Here is a 20,179-nt window from a genome sequence, read left to right on the forward strand (position 1 = left end):
TATTGTGTTTCTTTTAAATATTATTATTCACTTATTTTTGTACAATATTAAATATCATATATATTTTTCTACATAAGTTGTAATCAGCATGATTGAAAACAAATCCACAAAGATTAATTATGTTAAAAATGTACAATTTACATTAGATTAGAATAATAGTTTACACGCTCAATCGATTAATGTAGACTCTAACATCGGAGAATATCGATCACCGCTAACTGCCAATTTCCATTAAAAACGGTTTAGTTTGACCGTCATCACGTCAAAAGCGCGTAATATAATATTCATTATTTTCTGAAATAAAGCGATACGTATTCACCGCCAGTGCTTCGGTTCACTGGGCGTAAAATACAAAGCTTTGTTAAGTTGCCACTGTGAGTGCATTATAAACTAATGAAAATAATAAAACGAAATGCGAAATAAAGTCGTCACTTATCGTCGCCATATCGAGGTTTAGTATGGGCATAAAATTCCTCTTCGTTATGATAGCCAGCCGATTGCAGCGACAGAGCCGCTCAACAATAATACCATTTATATCCACTTTATGTTTCCTAGACGTCCATTTCAACAGTTTTTGGAATTCATTGTTGGAAATTGAAGGTTGGCTCACGTCATGCTAGGCAAATCACGTTCTAGAATTTAAACGATAGTAAGGATATACTATGTTCTTTGACTAAGAAAGAGTTTAGAAGATAAATGAATTTATTACCTTAAATTCTTAAACTACAGAAACACATATTGTAATTATCTTTTCACTAAAAAGACTAGGACTGCAAGATTATAGCATTTTAAAGAGGGCAAAGAATATGCTTTATTTCTTACATAATCAAATATTAAGTAGTGGCATCATACCACTACTCACTTAGGTGACCACTACCTTGTGTATCTTTCCTTCTTTATTTCACTAAGAAAATTCAACTAAGTACACCATAGCATGTCATATTAAGAAACAAAAATATTTCTGCGAGTGTCATATAAACTATATTTTATTTTGTTTTTTTTTTCTGGTAAATCCGAGCGGAGACGAGGCGAGCGGCTTATAATTATTTTAAAGTTGAAAGGTTTTTTCTAAACAAAAAATAATATTTAAAAAAATGTTGTGTTCAATATAGCTCCTAATCTAAATGATGGTAAATAAAATTAAATACTTTAATCAACACAAAGGAAAATCACTTACTTCACACAAAATGAGTAATAAACGTTCAAGTGAAATGTGTCCGTTTATAAACCGTGAAAATAACTTCCAAGAAACCCTAAAGTAACCCTAAGTTATTTAGTAGAGTAGAATTTCTTTTTTAAATATAATGTTCTTGGTAAAACATATTTGAAACTTTTGCCTTTTAAATGGCAAAGACGGTGGGGATTTGTGAATATTTAGAATATAAATAGGGCAGGATTGTTGTACAATATACACCGAACACGCTTAAAATACATTTTAATAAAATCGTCACCTGTCCACGTGCATTTAAATAACACAGTAATTAAATAAAATAGCAATGATGTATTTGACAATCCTACTATAAGAAAGTTTGTAAGGATGTGTGTGTGTTTGTTCCTCTTTCACGCAAAAGCTATTGAATCGAATGAAATTTGGTACGTGAATAGCTGGACAACTGGAATAACATATAGACTTTTTATCTCGATATTCCTACGGGATACGGACTTACGCGGGTGAAACCGCGGGGCGTAGCTAGTTTAAAAATCTCCCACTGATTCGACTTTCTTGCTTTTACTGCAATCTTTGTAGACTTTTACCAAACCTCACGTATAAGTAATGCAAATTTTACTGCAATCTTTGTAGTCTTTTACCAAGCCTTACATATAAATAGATTTTCAAGCAGTAACTAATTTGAATCGAAGACATTTAATTTCCGTTGAATCTTTAATATCGACTTCGATCTTAAGACGCTCAGGCTGCGTTAACATATTTTGTTACAAAATATTTACGCAACGAAAATAATACTATTTCTTTTATTCTATTGGATCTATTCTGAATGTAGATATTAGCCAAGTAAGGAAAAATGTACTACAGTATATCTAACGTGATGAAAAACACATTAATTATAATCAACATTACTGTTCGCTCAATATCACATTTCTGAGAACAATATCGTGTTATACTCAGAAGTTATAAGTTACATCGCTTTAATCCAGTCGATGAAACTCGTGTCGGAGCTACAAAATGTAACAAACGCTTCGCGCAGCGGAGTATATTGTGTTCCTTTCAAAATGTTAAACTTTGTACCCACATTGAGCGAACGCTACATGTATGCAACAAAGAATGGAATTTACAGATCCATTTGCATACACACGGTACCGCGGAAACAATATTTGACTACAGCCTGTTCTGTCTCAGCGCTGCGCGAACCTTTCTTCTAAATATAATAATGCTGCATTGACACAAAGGTGCAACTTATTCTGGTGCATGAATTCCCATAACTATTAACAGCTGTATCATCACTTACAATTTACCCATTATGTATAATAGAATTCATAAGAAATATTTGAATTCATCCATTAGTTTCGGTAATACAAAATTTCTTAGTTATCGTAATTCTACAACATATATTTAGAGGTTTGTCCTTCATTCTCATACCATTTTTTAAATGTAACCACATCACGATAGATTTACTTTATCGTAGATCTTATCACCCCGAGCATAAGTACAGTTCTTGTCTATTCTGCATTAACAAAAAAACCCCATACAAGCAGACGTATATCCGCAAGAAGGTAAACGTTGTCGATGCTTCGTTTTTTCTGCTTTTGCATACGATTATCTTGTTTACAACAAAAAATATCGAACAATGCCAGAAAATATGAAGTTATTTCGTTTCTAAACTCCCATTAAATCGATTTTGTGTACAATACGCGTACTTTGCTACCTATGTTTATTTTAACGTATCCTATTGATCATGTGCTTTCTTGTTGCATAATCATGATTTTAACGCAACCCTTCATTCTAAAAAACACAATAAATTTCGTTGAAGATAAACAGCCTTATCTGAAGTGAAAAAAAATCGGTTAAGAACATTTTGCCATCTACTTTTATTAGTATGAAAACTTCCTAACAATCGAAAACATTTTGTTTTCGGTTATTTCATTCACATACGTCACTTGTTTACGTGAAACAAATGACGTATTTTATCCATTTGCGTTATAACAATTATTTTGATTCATTCATAATAAAAACAAAAACGGTTATTCTTAGTACAACCAAGGTTTTCATAACATTTTCAATTTAATTTTTCTATTCGTCGCTTATATTTGTACATATTATGGATGTTTTCCCAAACAATTTTCGAGAGTACAAGCGTAACATTTAATAACAACGGTTAATAATTTTAATCTTCCCTCATATAAATTATATGCTATCCAAGCTTTTTTTCTATTTTTGAACAATAATGCATTTTTATGCGTAGCTAGTATAGAAATGCTACTTCTTCTCTGTACATTTTTTATGCCATACCGGCAACTGATACGATCTGATGGTACCTAATCTAAAGGAAAAACTAAAGGTCACACACACTCCCTCATTCATAACAATATCTCGGAAACCGCTGGACGTATAAATGTGAATTTTGGCAGGGAGATAGTTTGTAGTTTCTAGACGACGTCGTTACGTTACTAATTTATTTAAATTTCGTGGTTATCTAGTGAGTGATTCCTTTCACTCTATATATCTCAACAACTGTGAGAGTTACCGATGAAATAAATTATAATCCAGTAAATAAATAATAAGTTCGACACTTAACGTGATAGGGCTTGTCTTACTTATCTTTAACCAAATCTAACCTTGAGTATCGATAGTAAGTACGATAGAACATAACAAGCAGATACTGAAACGTACTGCCTTAATCTAATTTTAATGACAAAAGTATAGGTATTGTGAAATACACGATGATTATTCTACTTTTGTAAAAAGCTCCGTGGCGAATAAGCATTAATTATATTATACTTTAACGTAGACTAAAAGTATTTAAAAACGTGAACCAAATGAATATTATAGTCTTTACCATTTACACCAATGGTTTTTCGATATTGTAGAGTAAATAGATGCGGTTCCAAAAGCCATGTTTTAAAACTACTCCCTAACCATTAGACTAACCTCACAGAGTATCGAAATATTCAGCATGTAAAGGCTTTATCAGTGATCCAGTCGCGTAAATTCAGTCTCAGGGGATAATTCAATTCTTTCATTCATGGAGGTGCGAATTTGCAAGTGCGTAGAGGGCGCGCCCGCCTCCCTCCGCGCGGCCTCCCCGCGCCTCTACTGAACTGCGATGACGTCAACAGCCCACCGCTCGCCCGGCTATAAATACAGCGACGATAGCACGCCACAGGTTTTGGCTCTTTATTTTAAGTAGATATATTTTTGAGTCTCTATTTATATGATCGATGGAACTTAATACCGGGTTCAGTCACCCATATTACCTCATAGTTATATAATCACTACCAGCATATCAGACTCTTACCTATTTCTTTAGGAGTTTTAGTCGTATATAACGATGACTTATAGACCTGTATCGATCGTATGTCGAATAAACGTTTACCGGCTAAAGTGCGCCACTGCAAAGGAATTCAATATGTTATATGACTTTTTACATAGCTTGTGAAATTTAGATGGTTATTTTAGAAAAAGCAAATACATTTTCCACTCCCTTTAATCATTATATATTAAATATCTAAATATTTAAACTAGCGATTTGCGAGCGCTATATCATTTCATGAAAACATATATGCAAAAAACAGCCTTTAACTCTCCCCATCGAATAAAGCGGAACTGAATTAACCGGACAAAGTAACAGTATTGCCGTAACAACCATTAAATAACGTCTGTAATTAATACTCATGATTTATACTCCAATAGATACCGCCATGAAAACTGACGAATCATTCGTCTTCTCAGAAATGGTAATAAAAGCTGATGGATAGACGTTTTAACCAAATGAACCTGTACAATTTACATCGTGGTCCAAATTCTCAATTCATTGCGTGGGTACACAAAAAGATAAACAAATGACTCAACTGAAATCGATACATATTTGTATAGGAATACATAATTAATGTAATATCAATCATTACGTTTATTTACACATCATCTATTATGTTATTATGTTAAGTGTTCATTTATGGCTACATTTAGTTTTAAAATTATTTATATTATAACTTCGATAAGTCTGAATATAACACTATATTATTTTTTCATACAAAACTTTGAATACAAAATTTCAATGCCATTGCTATAAAAATCAATAGCTGGTTTTCAAACATAAATGAGAAATACAATAACATTTGAAATACAGCAACAATAATATTTTCAATTACAACTCATAGAAGTAAGAGAACAAATACATTACAACAAAAAGAGAAATGAAAAAGAAAAAGAAAAGTGTTTCTTAATATTACTTTAATATTAATACGTTATATTCAACTAACTGTTATTGTAATCGACTTGTACAAACATCTATTTTAATTTTGTATTTGAATACCATCTACAAATACATATTTTAACGTCATAAAAATAAATGTAGCGTTAACATTTTTGTGAATAGCTATTATTGAGTTTGTGTGAATGAATCTCATGGAAGAAGTTATACAATACTCTGAGTGAATCCTACTAATCCTACTAATATTATAAATGCGAAAGTTTGTAAGGATATGTGTGTGTTTGTTGCTGTTTCACGCAAAAGCTACTGAACCGGTTGCAATGAAATTTGGTACGTAGACAGCTGGACTACTGGAATAACATATAAGCCAATTTTTATCCCGATATTCCTACGGGATACGGACTTAGGCGGGTGAAACCACGGTATGGGTGTGTGCGTAATGTGGGATTGGTAAAATGTTAATGAGGATTACAGTTAGCACGAATGAAGTCGAAACTATGCATTCCTTTTTTTGTTCAAGTCAATAGAAACGGCGCTAGATCTATTCAGAAGTTCTAGTATGTCTACTATACAATTACATTGCACAATTTTTTTGTATCATAGTAGTTTAAGGTTTTCAGGTATAATATTTTACAGTTGGATTAGTTAAGAGGAAAAAGGTTGAGTATTTTATTTAGTTTATTGTAAAGGTCGTTATTGAGGTAGCAGTAGAAGTTTCGAGATAATTTTGAAAGAAAGCCAACCATGTGGCATACTGTGTCCTTTCGCCTCTTATCTTTAAGCGAAGAAATATATTTTAAGAGTGTAAAAAATATAACCTATAAAACACACACATCAAAATTGGATTACAAGGAACAACTGACGCAATAATTTAAGCAAGAAAAATAATAAAGAACAAACTTCGTAAAAGTTAAAGAGAAGTTGCGAACGTGCGTACTTAGAGCAGCTAATTTGATTTTATTGTGAAAGTTTCCACATTATCAGTGAAGTCAACGGAATCGTCCACTGGATAGAAATAATTCTCAATACACGTCAAATGTTAAATGTTAGTGCACGTACAGATCCACTTTTAGCTAGATTTATTAACAAACTTAACAGAGTTCCGAGATTTTTAGTACTGCATTGAGGTTAACTGAAAATATATAGTGTATTTTATCTTACCATAATAGAGGTCATTTTCCAAAACAAGTAAGCAATTACTCGTTCCACCTTACATACATTTACGTCAGTAATGACGCACCATGTGGGCAAATATATATTATGATACTTTCAGTTAATACTTAAAAAGCGTCTGAAGAAAATCTCAGTTCAACTTTATGTGGAAAGGGTTTTGGGAATATGAAACTACTATCCTCAAAGGCATATAAAAGCGAAAGAATATGGATGATAGTATATTCGACACCTTTCCCTTAAATTATTTATACTTGAGTCTTGCATTATTATAATAATGTTTTTGATTACTGCACTACTATTTTATGTATAATATATTACTTATTCTAGGCTTCAATCGAAGGAAATGTTTTAGTCCTTCGATTTGCTACGTATGCTACATATTATACCTAAAATCATATTATACGGTGTACACCTGTTTTACAAATACTCACACATTCGTCGTCCCACATATACAATAGAATCGAGGTCGGGATAACGAGCTAGGTTATCTTAATCTTATACAGCGCCCGCATAAGCATCCACTTCGGCGACTCCGAGCACAAAATATGTCATGAGCCATAAAAACATCACATCAGTAGGGAAGGTTATGTTAGTTGTGTATGAGGAAATAAAATGTTAAGGTATTTCAGAGGTTTTTCCTTATTACTTCAGTGAACTATTTAAAAACTGATTCAATATACTAGCTATTTTTAGGCTCTTACATCAATTCCCAAAACAAAGATCTACCATCTATACACTCGAAAATCATAATTCTCTTGCTACCTTAAATGCGCGTACATTCAGAAAAAAATGTTGATATCTTTGAGATCCAAAAACTAATTATAAAACAGTAGCACAGCAATATAATGTAACAATTAAACTACCAATAATCTACCACAGTAGATACTATTTGCCCTGTTGTACTGTTTGACCTGTGTAGATCATGAGATGCGTGCATACTCCCAAATTACGATATCACGACTATACTTGTTTCTTAATATAGACGATTGTTTGTCTCACGTAAATAAATCATTACCATTAAAGAGCTGCTTATAAAACAAAGTTCCACGAAGTCTTACTTTTGTTTATCATAAAAATAACTTTTTAATGTGGAGCGTTATTGTTATTGCTTTTTGCTATAAGCATATAGTCGTTAATATAACACATTTTATTTTTGTTATGAAGTTTTATATTACAGTATCGTTGTCGCGTGTTACGAAACACAAAAAGGAATGGACAAAAAACAAAAAAAGGATATGCACACCTTGTCACAATTCGTTATTCTTTTAAAATGCTTAAAATATGTAGATATCAAGTTTCCTTGGAAACAGTTTATATTACCGTCATAAGAAAAACACTTAACGTAAAATCATAATTTGGGGATAAAAATACTTAAATTAATCGCGCTGTATAGATCCTATTTATGCCACAAAAGGGCAAATGAGCTGGTAATTGGCCTGATGGTAAGCGATCACAACCAGAGATGAACATTCGCAGAGGTAGTGCATCTGCAAATGCGCTGTCCGTTTTTAAGGGGTAAAGGATACGGAAAGGATGACTGAAGAAAGACAAGACTGGAAAGGTTGAGGGAAACGGGCCTCCGTCTCCCCCACTCACCATAAGAAACACAGTGCTACTATTTCATACCGATCTTTTGTGTGGGTGGTGGTACTTCCCCGGTGTGAGCTGGTCCAATTCCTGTCAAAGCGTACTCGACTCCCATATTAAAATCAAGTAAAAATTACCATACATAATTTCTAAATTTCTTTTAAAAAGTCTTTCTGAATGCAGTTATAATAGTCACGTAAAGCCAAAAAAAAAAACTAAATTTATTATAATCTAAATTTTGTGAAACAATTCAAGGTTGCCTTTAATTTGGTCCATTCACGATCAAATTATGGCAGTGAAGCGATTTCTCAAAGGAAAAGCGTGTTCAATAAATTGTCAGCGGAGCTACCTCTCAATTACTGCCACAGCAATTTGCCATCCATACAGTACACCTGACTTTTATCAAGCTAGACTTGGTTGAACTTTTGCCACGAAATGGAGCCTGAATGGCCCTTAAAAATCTCAGCCTTCTGAACAGTTCACACTACTCTCCGTTTCAATATAATTTAATGCTATTTTATATCAGGCGCAGGCAACGCTTTGTAGAACCTTTGACATGGAATATCGACTATAGTGTGAATGACCTTTTGTAAATCTCAACCTTCTAAATCTTTCGCTGTCCTTTAAGTTCAATATATATATTAATATATTAAATTGAAACTTTATATTATTATATTCTATAGTATACCAAATATTTCGTTATTTATTAAGTAAATTTGCTGCCGGTTACAATTTATACCTACCATAAAACAAAGTACCTTAAGATATTTTTACTTTATTTAGGGAACATCAAACATTTGACGAAACTAATTTTCATAATTTTATTATTACTGACATTATCTTATTAAATGTCATATTACATTTTTCTTAAAATAACGTATTTTAACGGCAAACTAAAGGTTAGGCCCAAACTCATTTTTTCCTTTAATTTAACAAGAATTTAATTTATTATTATAAGTCATAATATGTCACATCATTTAAGTTTGTCATTTGCAAGCAACTTCGCTCGTGATATTTTTAGTATCTCCTCCGTTGTTAACACTGATGTTATTTTTAACGTAACTCTTTACCATACATCATTAGTCTAGCTCGACAATACAAGACGGTGTTTTAAACAATGAAAATCATCATTGGCCAAATTTTAGATAAAATGAAAATTCCCTTTGATATATTTCGATGTTTGTTATCATGACAAATCAATATAAACGTAAGTACGTACGTGCGCATATCGTAAAACTAAAAAGATATTAGACACAAAGGCTATAAAACGGAAAATTTCTTCAAAGTTCCGGACCGCATGTAACCGATTCGGAACCCTATTCCTCGAAATGCCTTTGGTCAATAGCCATAAAAGCTATATTGAACTTATATAAAAATACAATTTATTTTTCCAATAAGTACAGATCCACAAAAAGAATCACATTCAAATATGTATGTTACTATTTTGTTTCAGGTAACACTAACATATCCCCTAGGTGAAGAGCATAGCCGACCAACAGCCGCGCGACCCTTTCACCCTGGTGGTCAAGATCAAATAATGTGGTCGGGCAAGCGCCCGGGGAGTAAGCGCGCAGTGCCGTGCACTTAGTACAGGGATGCGCAGGGCGCGGGCGGCGGTGAACATGCGGGTGTGCGTCACCACCGTGATCGCGGCGCTAGCGCTGCGCTCCGCCGCAGACCCGACACCTCGCCGCTACCCCGCAGAATGGCGCGCCGGCCGCGAACTACAGATACGCTCACGCCCCCTACACGAACTCTTCGAATCGGACGCGACGGCCACGGAACCGCAACGCAACTACCCGCCGCCGCAGTTGCACAAGGAACGGCGACGCACGCGCACCAATAAGCGTGCGCCGCGGCTACCCGGCGAATTGGCTAGCCAAATGATGCTACGTGCCGCGCGATCCGGCCGACCTTATGATGTTCCTCAAATAGGTAAGCTTCTATACTATCAATCATTTAACTTACTTCAAAAGAAGCAGAAGAAGAAGAACAAACTTTGACGAAATAATACACTTACTATTCATAAAAACTGAAAAGCATGCTTTGATAGCACCTAAATTTACATAACGAAACACAAAAAATCTACAAAATTGAAATAAAATAAACTAAAACATTTGTTTAGCTCTAAGCACACAGTTTACTAAATAACTTATACTTTTACGTGGCTAGTAATCTGTGTAACAATAATAATACCTAAGATTTGGTCTACAAACCTTATGTTATTATATACCTTGTGTTATATATAACGTCAATATTAATTTAAACGAAAAGTCCTTTACTGAATATACACAAGTTTATAATTTCATCGTTAAAATAGATTAACTAGTCAATCGTCTGATATAGCCGCATTATGGATTCACGAGGTCTGCGTCGTATAATGGATACCAGTTAACCTAACCAATCTTGTATTCATCGGTTAATCAAAATTTACTCACGTCTTTCCCATTGGCCGGCGGGTGAAATTTAAATCATCTTGCTTGACGTGACAATAATATTTCGACAACATTTGAAGATAACGATTTAGTTCTTTAGGGCTATTCAATTTAGTCGCTTTACCGTTCTGAGTGTCATAACAATGCACTGAAAATATAATATTAAGCAAACGTTAACTTTTCTCAGTTCTAAAACACTTAATTAGTAAAATTCTACATAGAGTCAAAAATTGTTTGACGCAAAAAGATACAAACCTAAAAGCGCGAATCTAGTTTAGATTCACGAATAATCAATTACAAAAATAGAACAAAGTTTTTCTTGGAATTAAATTTACTTTTTTTATTATTACAGGCGAGTGTCACGTCATTTTTCTAAATCAAAGCAGTGTTGCAACGTATACATGTATTAGCGTAGAAGAAAAAATATTATGAAAAGATTTTTATTTTTCTATTTTCTTGATATATCTTTGTATTAATTTAATCAAGTGTCCTCCCAGTGGAATGGTGAGATATTTCTTGTCTAGAGCCGGGTTCGTTTTTAAATCACAAGAATATGATATATTTGTAAATAAACCCTGTTATTTTACTAACGGCATTAAACCATTTTCTTTAATACTGTAGATCACTAAAGGATTAACAAGCATGAGCTTTTAAATCGGTAAAATGATACAATAAATATTATAAAACTTTTCTACGGGTTATTCTAGGCCTTTGCTTTTCCCTATAGGTTTCTTTTCTGGCGGAACCTTTATTACTTCCTTTGGGACGGAAATGGATTACAATTTTTGGAAATAGCTGAATTTAAAAATAGAATGATCCATTGTACGTTGTACCCTTTGCTCGGATATTTTAAATTATCCTGAATACTAAAATAAATAGAATACACAAATTGACAACAAATCAAGGGTGCAATAAACTTCTTCGTTCGTTATTTTTACACTAAATTATCTATTTAATGACCTTATCTGGAAAAACAAAAGCTGAATTGATCAAAAAAATACAATAAACTTTTCGAAAAAATAAACACATCAACTTATAAATAAGTTGATTTAGAAAAACAACCACATTTTTGAAAAATGTATAGCTAAAGCCTTTAATTTGGTACTTGTATATCTAGATAATATTTTTGACAAATACATATTTAATTTAGGACTACAGCCCCGTAAACTTCTTGGTAAACATTTTTAGCAATGAAATTGAATCAAAATGTTGAAGAGTTGCTGGCAACACCACGTGTTGCAGATTTGACAACACATGTTCTCCCCGAGGAGGTTCATACGTTTCGTCTGTCAGCACCGACTGTCAGTGCGTCATCAGTGTAACTTTAAAACTTGCCTCAACCAAAGTTTAAGCAACATTACTAATGAACTGTTGCGCAACAAATCTTTACTTTGCTCATAAATACAAGACTTTACTTGCAACTTGGTAGCGAGCACTTTAAGCATGTTTCCTGGAATTTTATGTACATTATTACATCAGAGAAATTGATAACGCAGTCAACAATGTAATTTAAAAGCTATTTTATGGAACTCTCAGACATATTACTCTTTTTGCATTAGCATTAAGAATTTTTATAACCTTGCATTTATTTATTCTACAACAATGAGTTGGGATCGTCATAAAAACTGTGGTTTAGTATACTGGGAGTTAGGACCCAAATCTTCTTCTGTGTGTACTTTCATTCCCAACGTACTTTGCTATTATTTTAATTACTACTACTTTTCATATAATCATGGAATATCTTAACGTTTTACTTTAACTTTACACATCTAGCTACTGGAGTTATTGACTAACTCTTATGCAATTTTTCAGAAGATTTGAAAGATAAACCATTATCAGATAATTATTATGATGATTCAGAATATGAAATTGCTCAATTAATTAAACAGTAGTGGTGCAAAATGAGTTCGAAAACCTGTAATAATTGCATAAAGTTATATATAGATAAATGCCTGTATTTAATTACACAAATTAATTAGTTACATTTGATATCATATGAACAGGTTCCGTTCAAATTAGTTTATGAATGTTTCAACACTTTCCCAGCTTGTTATTAAGTGTAAATCTCGAAACAAACCGACAAAAATTTACATAAAGCACGGTCTATTCGCTGATTATTCCGACAATGATGAATTTGGCTCTTCCGTTTTTCGTTACGTTTCATTTTTAACACGAAACAGGGCTGTCAGCGAAACTTTAAATAACTCAAAGATAATAAAATTCAATCATAATTTTTTTTTATAATTAAATGCCTTTTATTTCACTTTTTTTAATATCACCCACATTCATATCCAAGACTTAATAAAATACTCAAACAGTACATAATAAAGTTTGCTTAGTTTAATATAAGAAACGGACACATTCAGAATACACGCTCCAGATAATAATATACACAGATAATACGCTACAGATGCGTAGATGATGATCGTATTAAAACTTTCATATCTACATTTATATAACTTACATTAGTTGAATATTTTTCATGAACAAATGAATACATTTCGACCTTGCAAAGCAAAGTATATTCACCGTTAAAAACTGGATAAACATTAAAACTTAATATCAAATTAAATTTAAAATTTTACACGCTCAGTTATGTAAACTACTCTCATAGTAATAATAATGTGAACAGCGCGTAGGTGTTATTTATAAATTCTTAAGTAATTGTCAAGGGACATATTCCACACTAACAGCGCTTTTAAAGTTTCCGAGGTGCGCTATGAGCGAGAGAAGATTTACTATTTCATGCTTTCAGCATTTATCTGCACATTTATTGAGTTTTTGAATTTTAAAATTTATTAGAGTTTAGTTAACCGAGATGATTTGTATAATCATTTAAATCTGAATTAGAAGTTATCTCATAATGATAGAAGTTGTGTAACAATTAATTAAATTATATTAAATGCATAAGAAAAGAGATAATGAAGAAAAACTAGAAAACCATCTACAAGTCACCATACATGCCTCTCTTCTTCAAAGAAATTCCTTGTTCTTCTCTGAAAGGATCTCCAATCATCAATTTACTTTTTCTGTTCGTAACCAAAAGCTAAACTAATAATCAATATTCATTTATTGATAAAAATATAAAGCTAAAGCTTCTTTGAATGTTTTCACTCACCCATCTTAAAAACTATTAGACCAATTTCTAAATAATTCTTAAGATATCTACAAGTTCCCTTAGCGCTGTAGCTTGTGTTGTAACGGGCGAAGCCGTAGCGCACTGCTAGTAAACTGTAAAGAAGGATATCCATGTTAATTCAATGAGCACAATGCAAATAAATCACTAATTAAAGCAGTAAGCTAAATAAACTATTTGCTATTTTATTTTATGTTAGTTTTTGAGGTGCCGTAGCCAAGATGTGCAAACGAAACTATTACTAAGACGTCGTACGTCTGTTTGTCACCAGGCTGTATTTCATGAACCGTGATATCCAGACAGTCATTGAAATTTTATGGAAATTTTCATACCTAGATGATGCATTTCTATTGTCGCTTCAAAAACTAGAAATGGAATAAAATACATATTTAAGTATGGCTCCTTTATAATGAACATGATTTATTGACGTTTCTGTTCATAGTAAACTATACGACACCTCTTGTAGGCGAGTCTGACCCGAACTTTATAAACTTCATTTGATTTTGAAGAAATTAGTTCAAGCATAAGGTGGAAATAGAGCGCCTAATGAGGTTAACATGTTAACACTTCACATGCACGAATATTCATTTTGAGTGGATAATAGTCTTATATTTTTAATAAGATATAGAACAGTTATACTAGTTAACTTATTAATTATAACTATTATATAACTATTATTAACTCGTATTTGAAATAAATATGAAATTTAAAAGAAAATGAAATAATGCGTAGGTATTGTTATGTTATATAAATAGATATTTCATAATAAATCCGATATATCATATGAGATTTTTATGTTTAAATTGTCTTATAAAGTGTTTTACGATATTATTGACCGCATTCACTATATAAGAGATTCTTTCCACTTTCAACATAAAATATTTGTTAATAATGCCTATTTCATATTCAGAGTGTTCATTTGTCGCATTGAGGTTAAATTAACTCTCTATGTACCCCTTTCCAGATGTACAAAAACATTTTATTAGCGTTTTGATCACACTGAACATGTTTTTCTTAGGAAGATCTAATTTAACCTCGAGTACCCTTAGTTCGTTACCTTATACATGTACACAATACTCGAATAATTTAGCACTCCCTTGATACGAATGCCTATATTAATTTAGTTTACAAGATTTACGTCACACTTACGTCATAAAGACTGTCAGTGTATCTTCCTCTTATTTGGATTTATTCTTGTTTATTTTCTACCGTTTTTTCACACCTTATCCTTTTATAGAATATAAACTAAATTAATAAATAAAAACTACGGACGGAACTTTCACTTCTTCGTCACATGATAAGTAGATATGAGGCAAAACGTTACTTTTCTATCGTATCTTTATTATTATGTAAATAAATTCTAAATTCCAAAGTGAGTATGTTAGTATGTCTTACTTTTACGTCGCTATGGAGCGATTTCATGCTATGGTTTTTGTGTCTATAAATAGTTAAGAGTCTCGAGAGCGATATACAATACTTTTATTCGCGCTGAAACATCCAAATGCATTGGAATTTCTTTAACTACATAGGCGAAAAGCGAAAACGGAAATTTTTAAGCCATATAATTTCCCTATATTCAAGATATGTGTTGAAAACCTGCCTTGCATCAGCGTAATATCACACCAACTATATTATAACTACCAGTATACCACGTTGATCAGTATAATGCTCACGCACGCTACGTGTGTAGTCTCTCAAAGATGAGCTCAGATATAAACCGAGTACAATGCAGTCCCCTGTCATGTGCCTCCTACGATGGCTAATCCCGTATCCCGCGCATTTACCGTGTGACATAACCACATAACACAGGCATGTGTATTGTGTATATTCAGAGTTCATTTATAATTTGACGTGTTTCGATTGTTCTCCATCTTTCAATATGGTATTTAGGGCTTCTCAGTGCGATTGTAGATATAATATATTATATAATAATATGATATAATATCATCTTATTATGTCCTTTAGTGATCTAGTCTAATACAAAGTTATTGCTTCTCTCTGTCACTTTAAGAAATCCTGTGAAGTCTGTCACTTAGAAAATTTCCCATTTGAGTAAACATTCGATAAAAAAATCAGCAAATGTTATTGTTTATTATATTTACTGAAATTGTAGAAATATCATATGAACTTTATACATTTCAGCATAAAAACACAAATAAACTTATAGAATATTTTTGCACTAAAATAAATGCAATCAAGAGGCTCAGGTGTGTCTCTCAGACAGGCCGCCGAACCCATATTGTCTGCAACAAAATATGATACATCTTAAATCGTTAGAAATACGAGACATTCAATAAGTTTTTATACAATTCAGTAATACCCTTTTACAGTAAAAATATTCTATTACACTTCAAATAACGAAATATTTATAACATACTGCAAATCATCGTGTCTTTATTTTTTAATCTTTATATAATTTACTTACCTGTGTAATTCCATCGAGTTATGTCAATTTGGAAATTAAATTATTTACTTTTCGTTCTCTCTTTCTTTTTAAAGTGGAAAAGGCTCATGCACTTCCACAGTCTTCATGAAGGATTGCTGTCTGCTGTGGTTTCCCTTCAAAAACGTAAAAATCTTTCGCATAATACGTGGATCAATGTAAAAAAATATATATGAAAAAGTTAATGAGAAGTAATAATGCTTATGACTAATTATAATATTTAACAAAACAAGAAGGCATCATTTAAAGCAGAACATGATGAACTCTTAACAAAAACTCCGAATAAATATCGACTTAATTGCTAACACAAAGCGATTGTAATATACATAACAGTACATTTGAACAAATGAGAGACTTCTAAACGGCGACATCATTAATCGCTATTGTAGTGAGATAGGATCTCTGTTGAGAGCTTTGACACACTTAAGTTGCGACGGACACTGCGCATTAAATAATTAGTTATTACCTCTCCGTCTTTGCAGTTCTTATAGTTTAATATATGAATAAAATAAATCCACTTATTCTTTAATTCGGTGTTTGAATACTTTGCGTTTTTTTTTTGTATAATTAGAAATAAAACATTAAGATGAAACGAGAGAACAGATTTATATTCCGGTCGGAATGAGATACCGCACTAAAAAGAAGCCCACGTCACTCTCTAGCCTCCTAACTAGCTCTAGATACAAAAATTGGTAATTGGAGGGGTTTATTGGAATTGCTAGATTGACCAACATTATTAATTTTTTACAACTTTTCAAAGAACTTAAAAAAAAACCTATGCAGTGTCAATGCAATTTATTAGCCGTAAATACGCCTTTATATTTGTGTGTTAGTACACTAGTAGTGTGAAACAGCCCTAAATATTTTATCTTATATCACACAATGAATTATAAATCAAACGTATATAAGATTAAGTTTTAGTACATCATATATTCATAGACTAGAAAATTGGAGAGGAATTTGAAAGAGATTATCCTAGAGTATTAATTTATAAGTATAATGTATATCTAATGTGTATTTCTTATAATTATCTGGTTTATTTATTTCTATTTAATGTTTTTTTTTGTATATATTAAAATGTATTTAACACGTAAATAGTACCGATAATTTTAATACAGATTTTGTATAAACGTAAGGAATCGTCAAAGCATTGTCTTGACAATTAAACTCGCTCATTTTGAAACAATAGGGGACAGGGATTAAGACGTCAAATTGTCTTACAGATCTACTTACTTACAGTGATATTATCCCGAGAAAGCCCTCTCGTTCATTTTCAATTACCTAATGCTAAAAATAAATTGAAAGGAACGCCATAAAGAAAGCGTTGGTTAATATCAAACCTTTGATTTATCCACTTCGAACATCTGTATATCTATGTAGAAGTCTTCTGATTTCACTTTTTCCTTTGCTTTAACTTTTCCGTGATTTATTGTTAAGGACATATTTTTTTGAATAAAAATTCTCTTCTGATGTAAAATTCAGACGAATAAATTAATGATAACGATAAATCATAACGCTAATTCTACACTACTACCTCGAACCGAGCGTTTAAAAAGGGCTTTTATTTAATTAATGCTGTTGATCTGATTTAATGTAATCGATTTTAATTTTTTGGTTTTCCAGTACGGAAATTTTGCATCATGAAAATTTTCTTCAAACATGGGTATTTCCCATTGAAGACATTAGGTTTCTATCTAATGTATTTTCATCGTATAAAATTCATCGAATATGTAATTTATTTAGCCATCCATTCACCCTGATGAGTCCCAAATATCCTATGTTTAATCTAATTCATTTACACTCAAATAATTTAGCTATTTAAAGACAAAACAAGCTTACGCTTCACCAACATTCACATATCTATTAAATCATCACTGCCGTAATAAGTGTACAATCTAAACAATGTGTAATATAAGCACTAAAGAGTATTAAGAAAATAATTCCATATATGTCTGAATGCAGCCTGGACTTAACAAGTTAAACCCTCCTACAATGTGTATGAAAACAATTCCAACTGCATATAAAACGTGATAATAATATTACAGCTGCTTCTTAACAATGTGGTATTGAGACGTGCCTGCGGTGGCCTTCCGAGCAGGTGCGCAAACCTGTTGCACATTCTAATAGAACGGACAAATGACTTCCGTATTAACCTTTGACATATTACTGTTTTCTAATTAGCTGTGGAGTTTAACAGAACTAATTGTTTAGAGTCTAACGAAGCAAGATTGTTATAACAATTTCGATTGTTTTATTTAACGTCTGTAAACTAGTCATTTTTTTGGTTGGTTTTATTTAGTTTATTGTATACATGTATTAAATTTTGAATAAAAATAAATGCAATTAGGTAGATTATAATCTATCAATCGATTGCACCATGTAAAGCAACACCGACCGTAAACATAGTTAACTTGTGAAAACACAATTTTTTTTTAAATAAACACTGATCTCTTCCCACATACCAAGCAACTGTGTCTCTAGTCTGTAGGCTTTGCGTAATTGATCACGCCACAATTATCCAAGGATAATTAACGTTTGAATCGTGGTTTACATATCTGACAACAGCTTGTTCTATTCTCATTTCTACCAGGTGTCATCGTATTGTCTTGCTTAAGCTAAAATGCATATTTTGAAAGGTCAGGCTAATTCAGTTAGTGTGCGTAGGATGGAACATAATCAACACTTTATTGTGAACTCTAAACTTTGTGCTAATGAAAATGCCGCCGTTATTACATTTGTTATTACGCCGTAACGTTAATATATGGAATACCCCCCAGAAACTATTTTATTCATGAATCTGTCTCGTTTTTCATTCGAGATGTTGTTCACGTCAAATTCCTTCCTCATTGTTCCATAGTTCACAGTAATAACATACATATTTTGGATACTTATTGGCTTACACTTTAAAAACCACGTATTTCTTTTTTGTCTGCTATATCTATTGCCAAATTACTTTAATTTTATATTTTATTTGAGGTAGTTTTTTCTTATGTCATATCTTTTATGTTTTTTAGTGTCCGTAGTGTGCTTATATAATTGTTTCTTCGGAGATAAAATAAATAAAAATAATCAATAAATCGCTATGAAACCTTCAATAGATACTGATATCTTCTTTTTGAAACTACAATAAAATAATTAAAATTAAAAGCATGGCATTTATCTTTTAAACAAATAATCAATAAAATCATTAAGTAAGATGTTAATAAGAAACAAAAACCGTGCACAACAATGGATTTTATTATCTATAAAACAAGCTGAAAGTAAATGTTGCTGTGGCTATTACTGATCGCAGGAAACTATACAAGTAAAATAGACTTAACCTTTTCCCGGAACATTATGGTAAGCAAGCTTCAACCCTGCGGCTGTACAGAGAAGCTGTAACCACCCACGCAACCCAACTGTACCTCCCAATAACTACATTAACTCTACCACAACTTTTTTCAATCCATTAGCTCTAACACGGATAGGCCCGTTTAATAAATTACGTCGTGACATTTATAATATACGCAGCACAATGAAAAACTTTGCTACACATCTTTCGATCATAACCCGACAAGCGAATCAAATTAAAAAACAACTTCAGTATGTGCGTATTATTATCTACATTGAATCTTATTGCTTTGCACTTTCTTTATTCCGTCTTCATTTCATTTTGCCAAAAATAGACGGTATTTTTATTGGAACTCCTTTCTGTACATTACGAAAAATTCTCAGGCCGAAAATATTGGTATCGGAATTCGCAAAATGAGATATTCAAGCGAACAACTCGATTAATACAATTCGACGGCGGTAACTACGTTATCTTAGCACCCATTTTCTATATTAGTTACTCATGCAGATGTTATATTGTATAAAGAATGGCGTCTTTCCTTGAGACGCAAACTATGCTTTTATTTCGGTGTCAGGTGTCTACTTTAATTTAGAGTATCTTTCCATGGACTCACGGCAACAGGTGAGGTATTCGGCGCAGGCGCGGCGCGCGAGTCGATACCGCCCCCGCCCTTCAGCCGTGGCCCTC

The 20,179-nt window shown here is 32.4% G+C and overlaps 1 protein-coding gene across 1 annotated transcript in view; it reads left to right on the forward strand.

Moving 5' to 3' along the window:
• Positions 1-20,179, forward strand: part of LOC119833906 — a 70,051-nt gene that overhangs the window by 13,914 nt on the left and 35,958 nt on the right. The window contains exon 2 of the mRNA XM_038358127.1: positions 9,601-10,082. Within this exon, the coding sequence (XP_038214055.1) occupies positions 9,743-10,082 (340 nt within the window). The 5' untranslated portion in view covers positions 9,601-9,742. The remainder of the gene's footprint in view (positions 1-9,600; positions 10,083-20,179) is intronic.

The sequence above is a fragment of the Zerene cesonia genome, chromosome 18 (assembly GCF_012273895.1).
Source record: "Zerene cesonia ecotype Mississippi chromosome 18, Zerene_cesonia_1.1, whole genome shotgun sequence".
Taxonomy (NCBI): Eukaryota; Metazoa; Arthropoda; class Insecta; order Lepidoptera; family Pieridae; genus Zerene; species Zerene cesonia.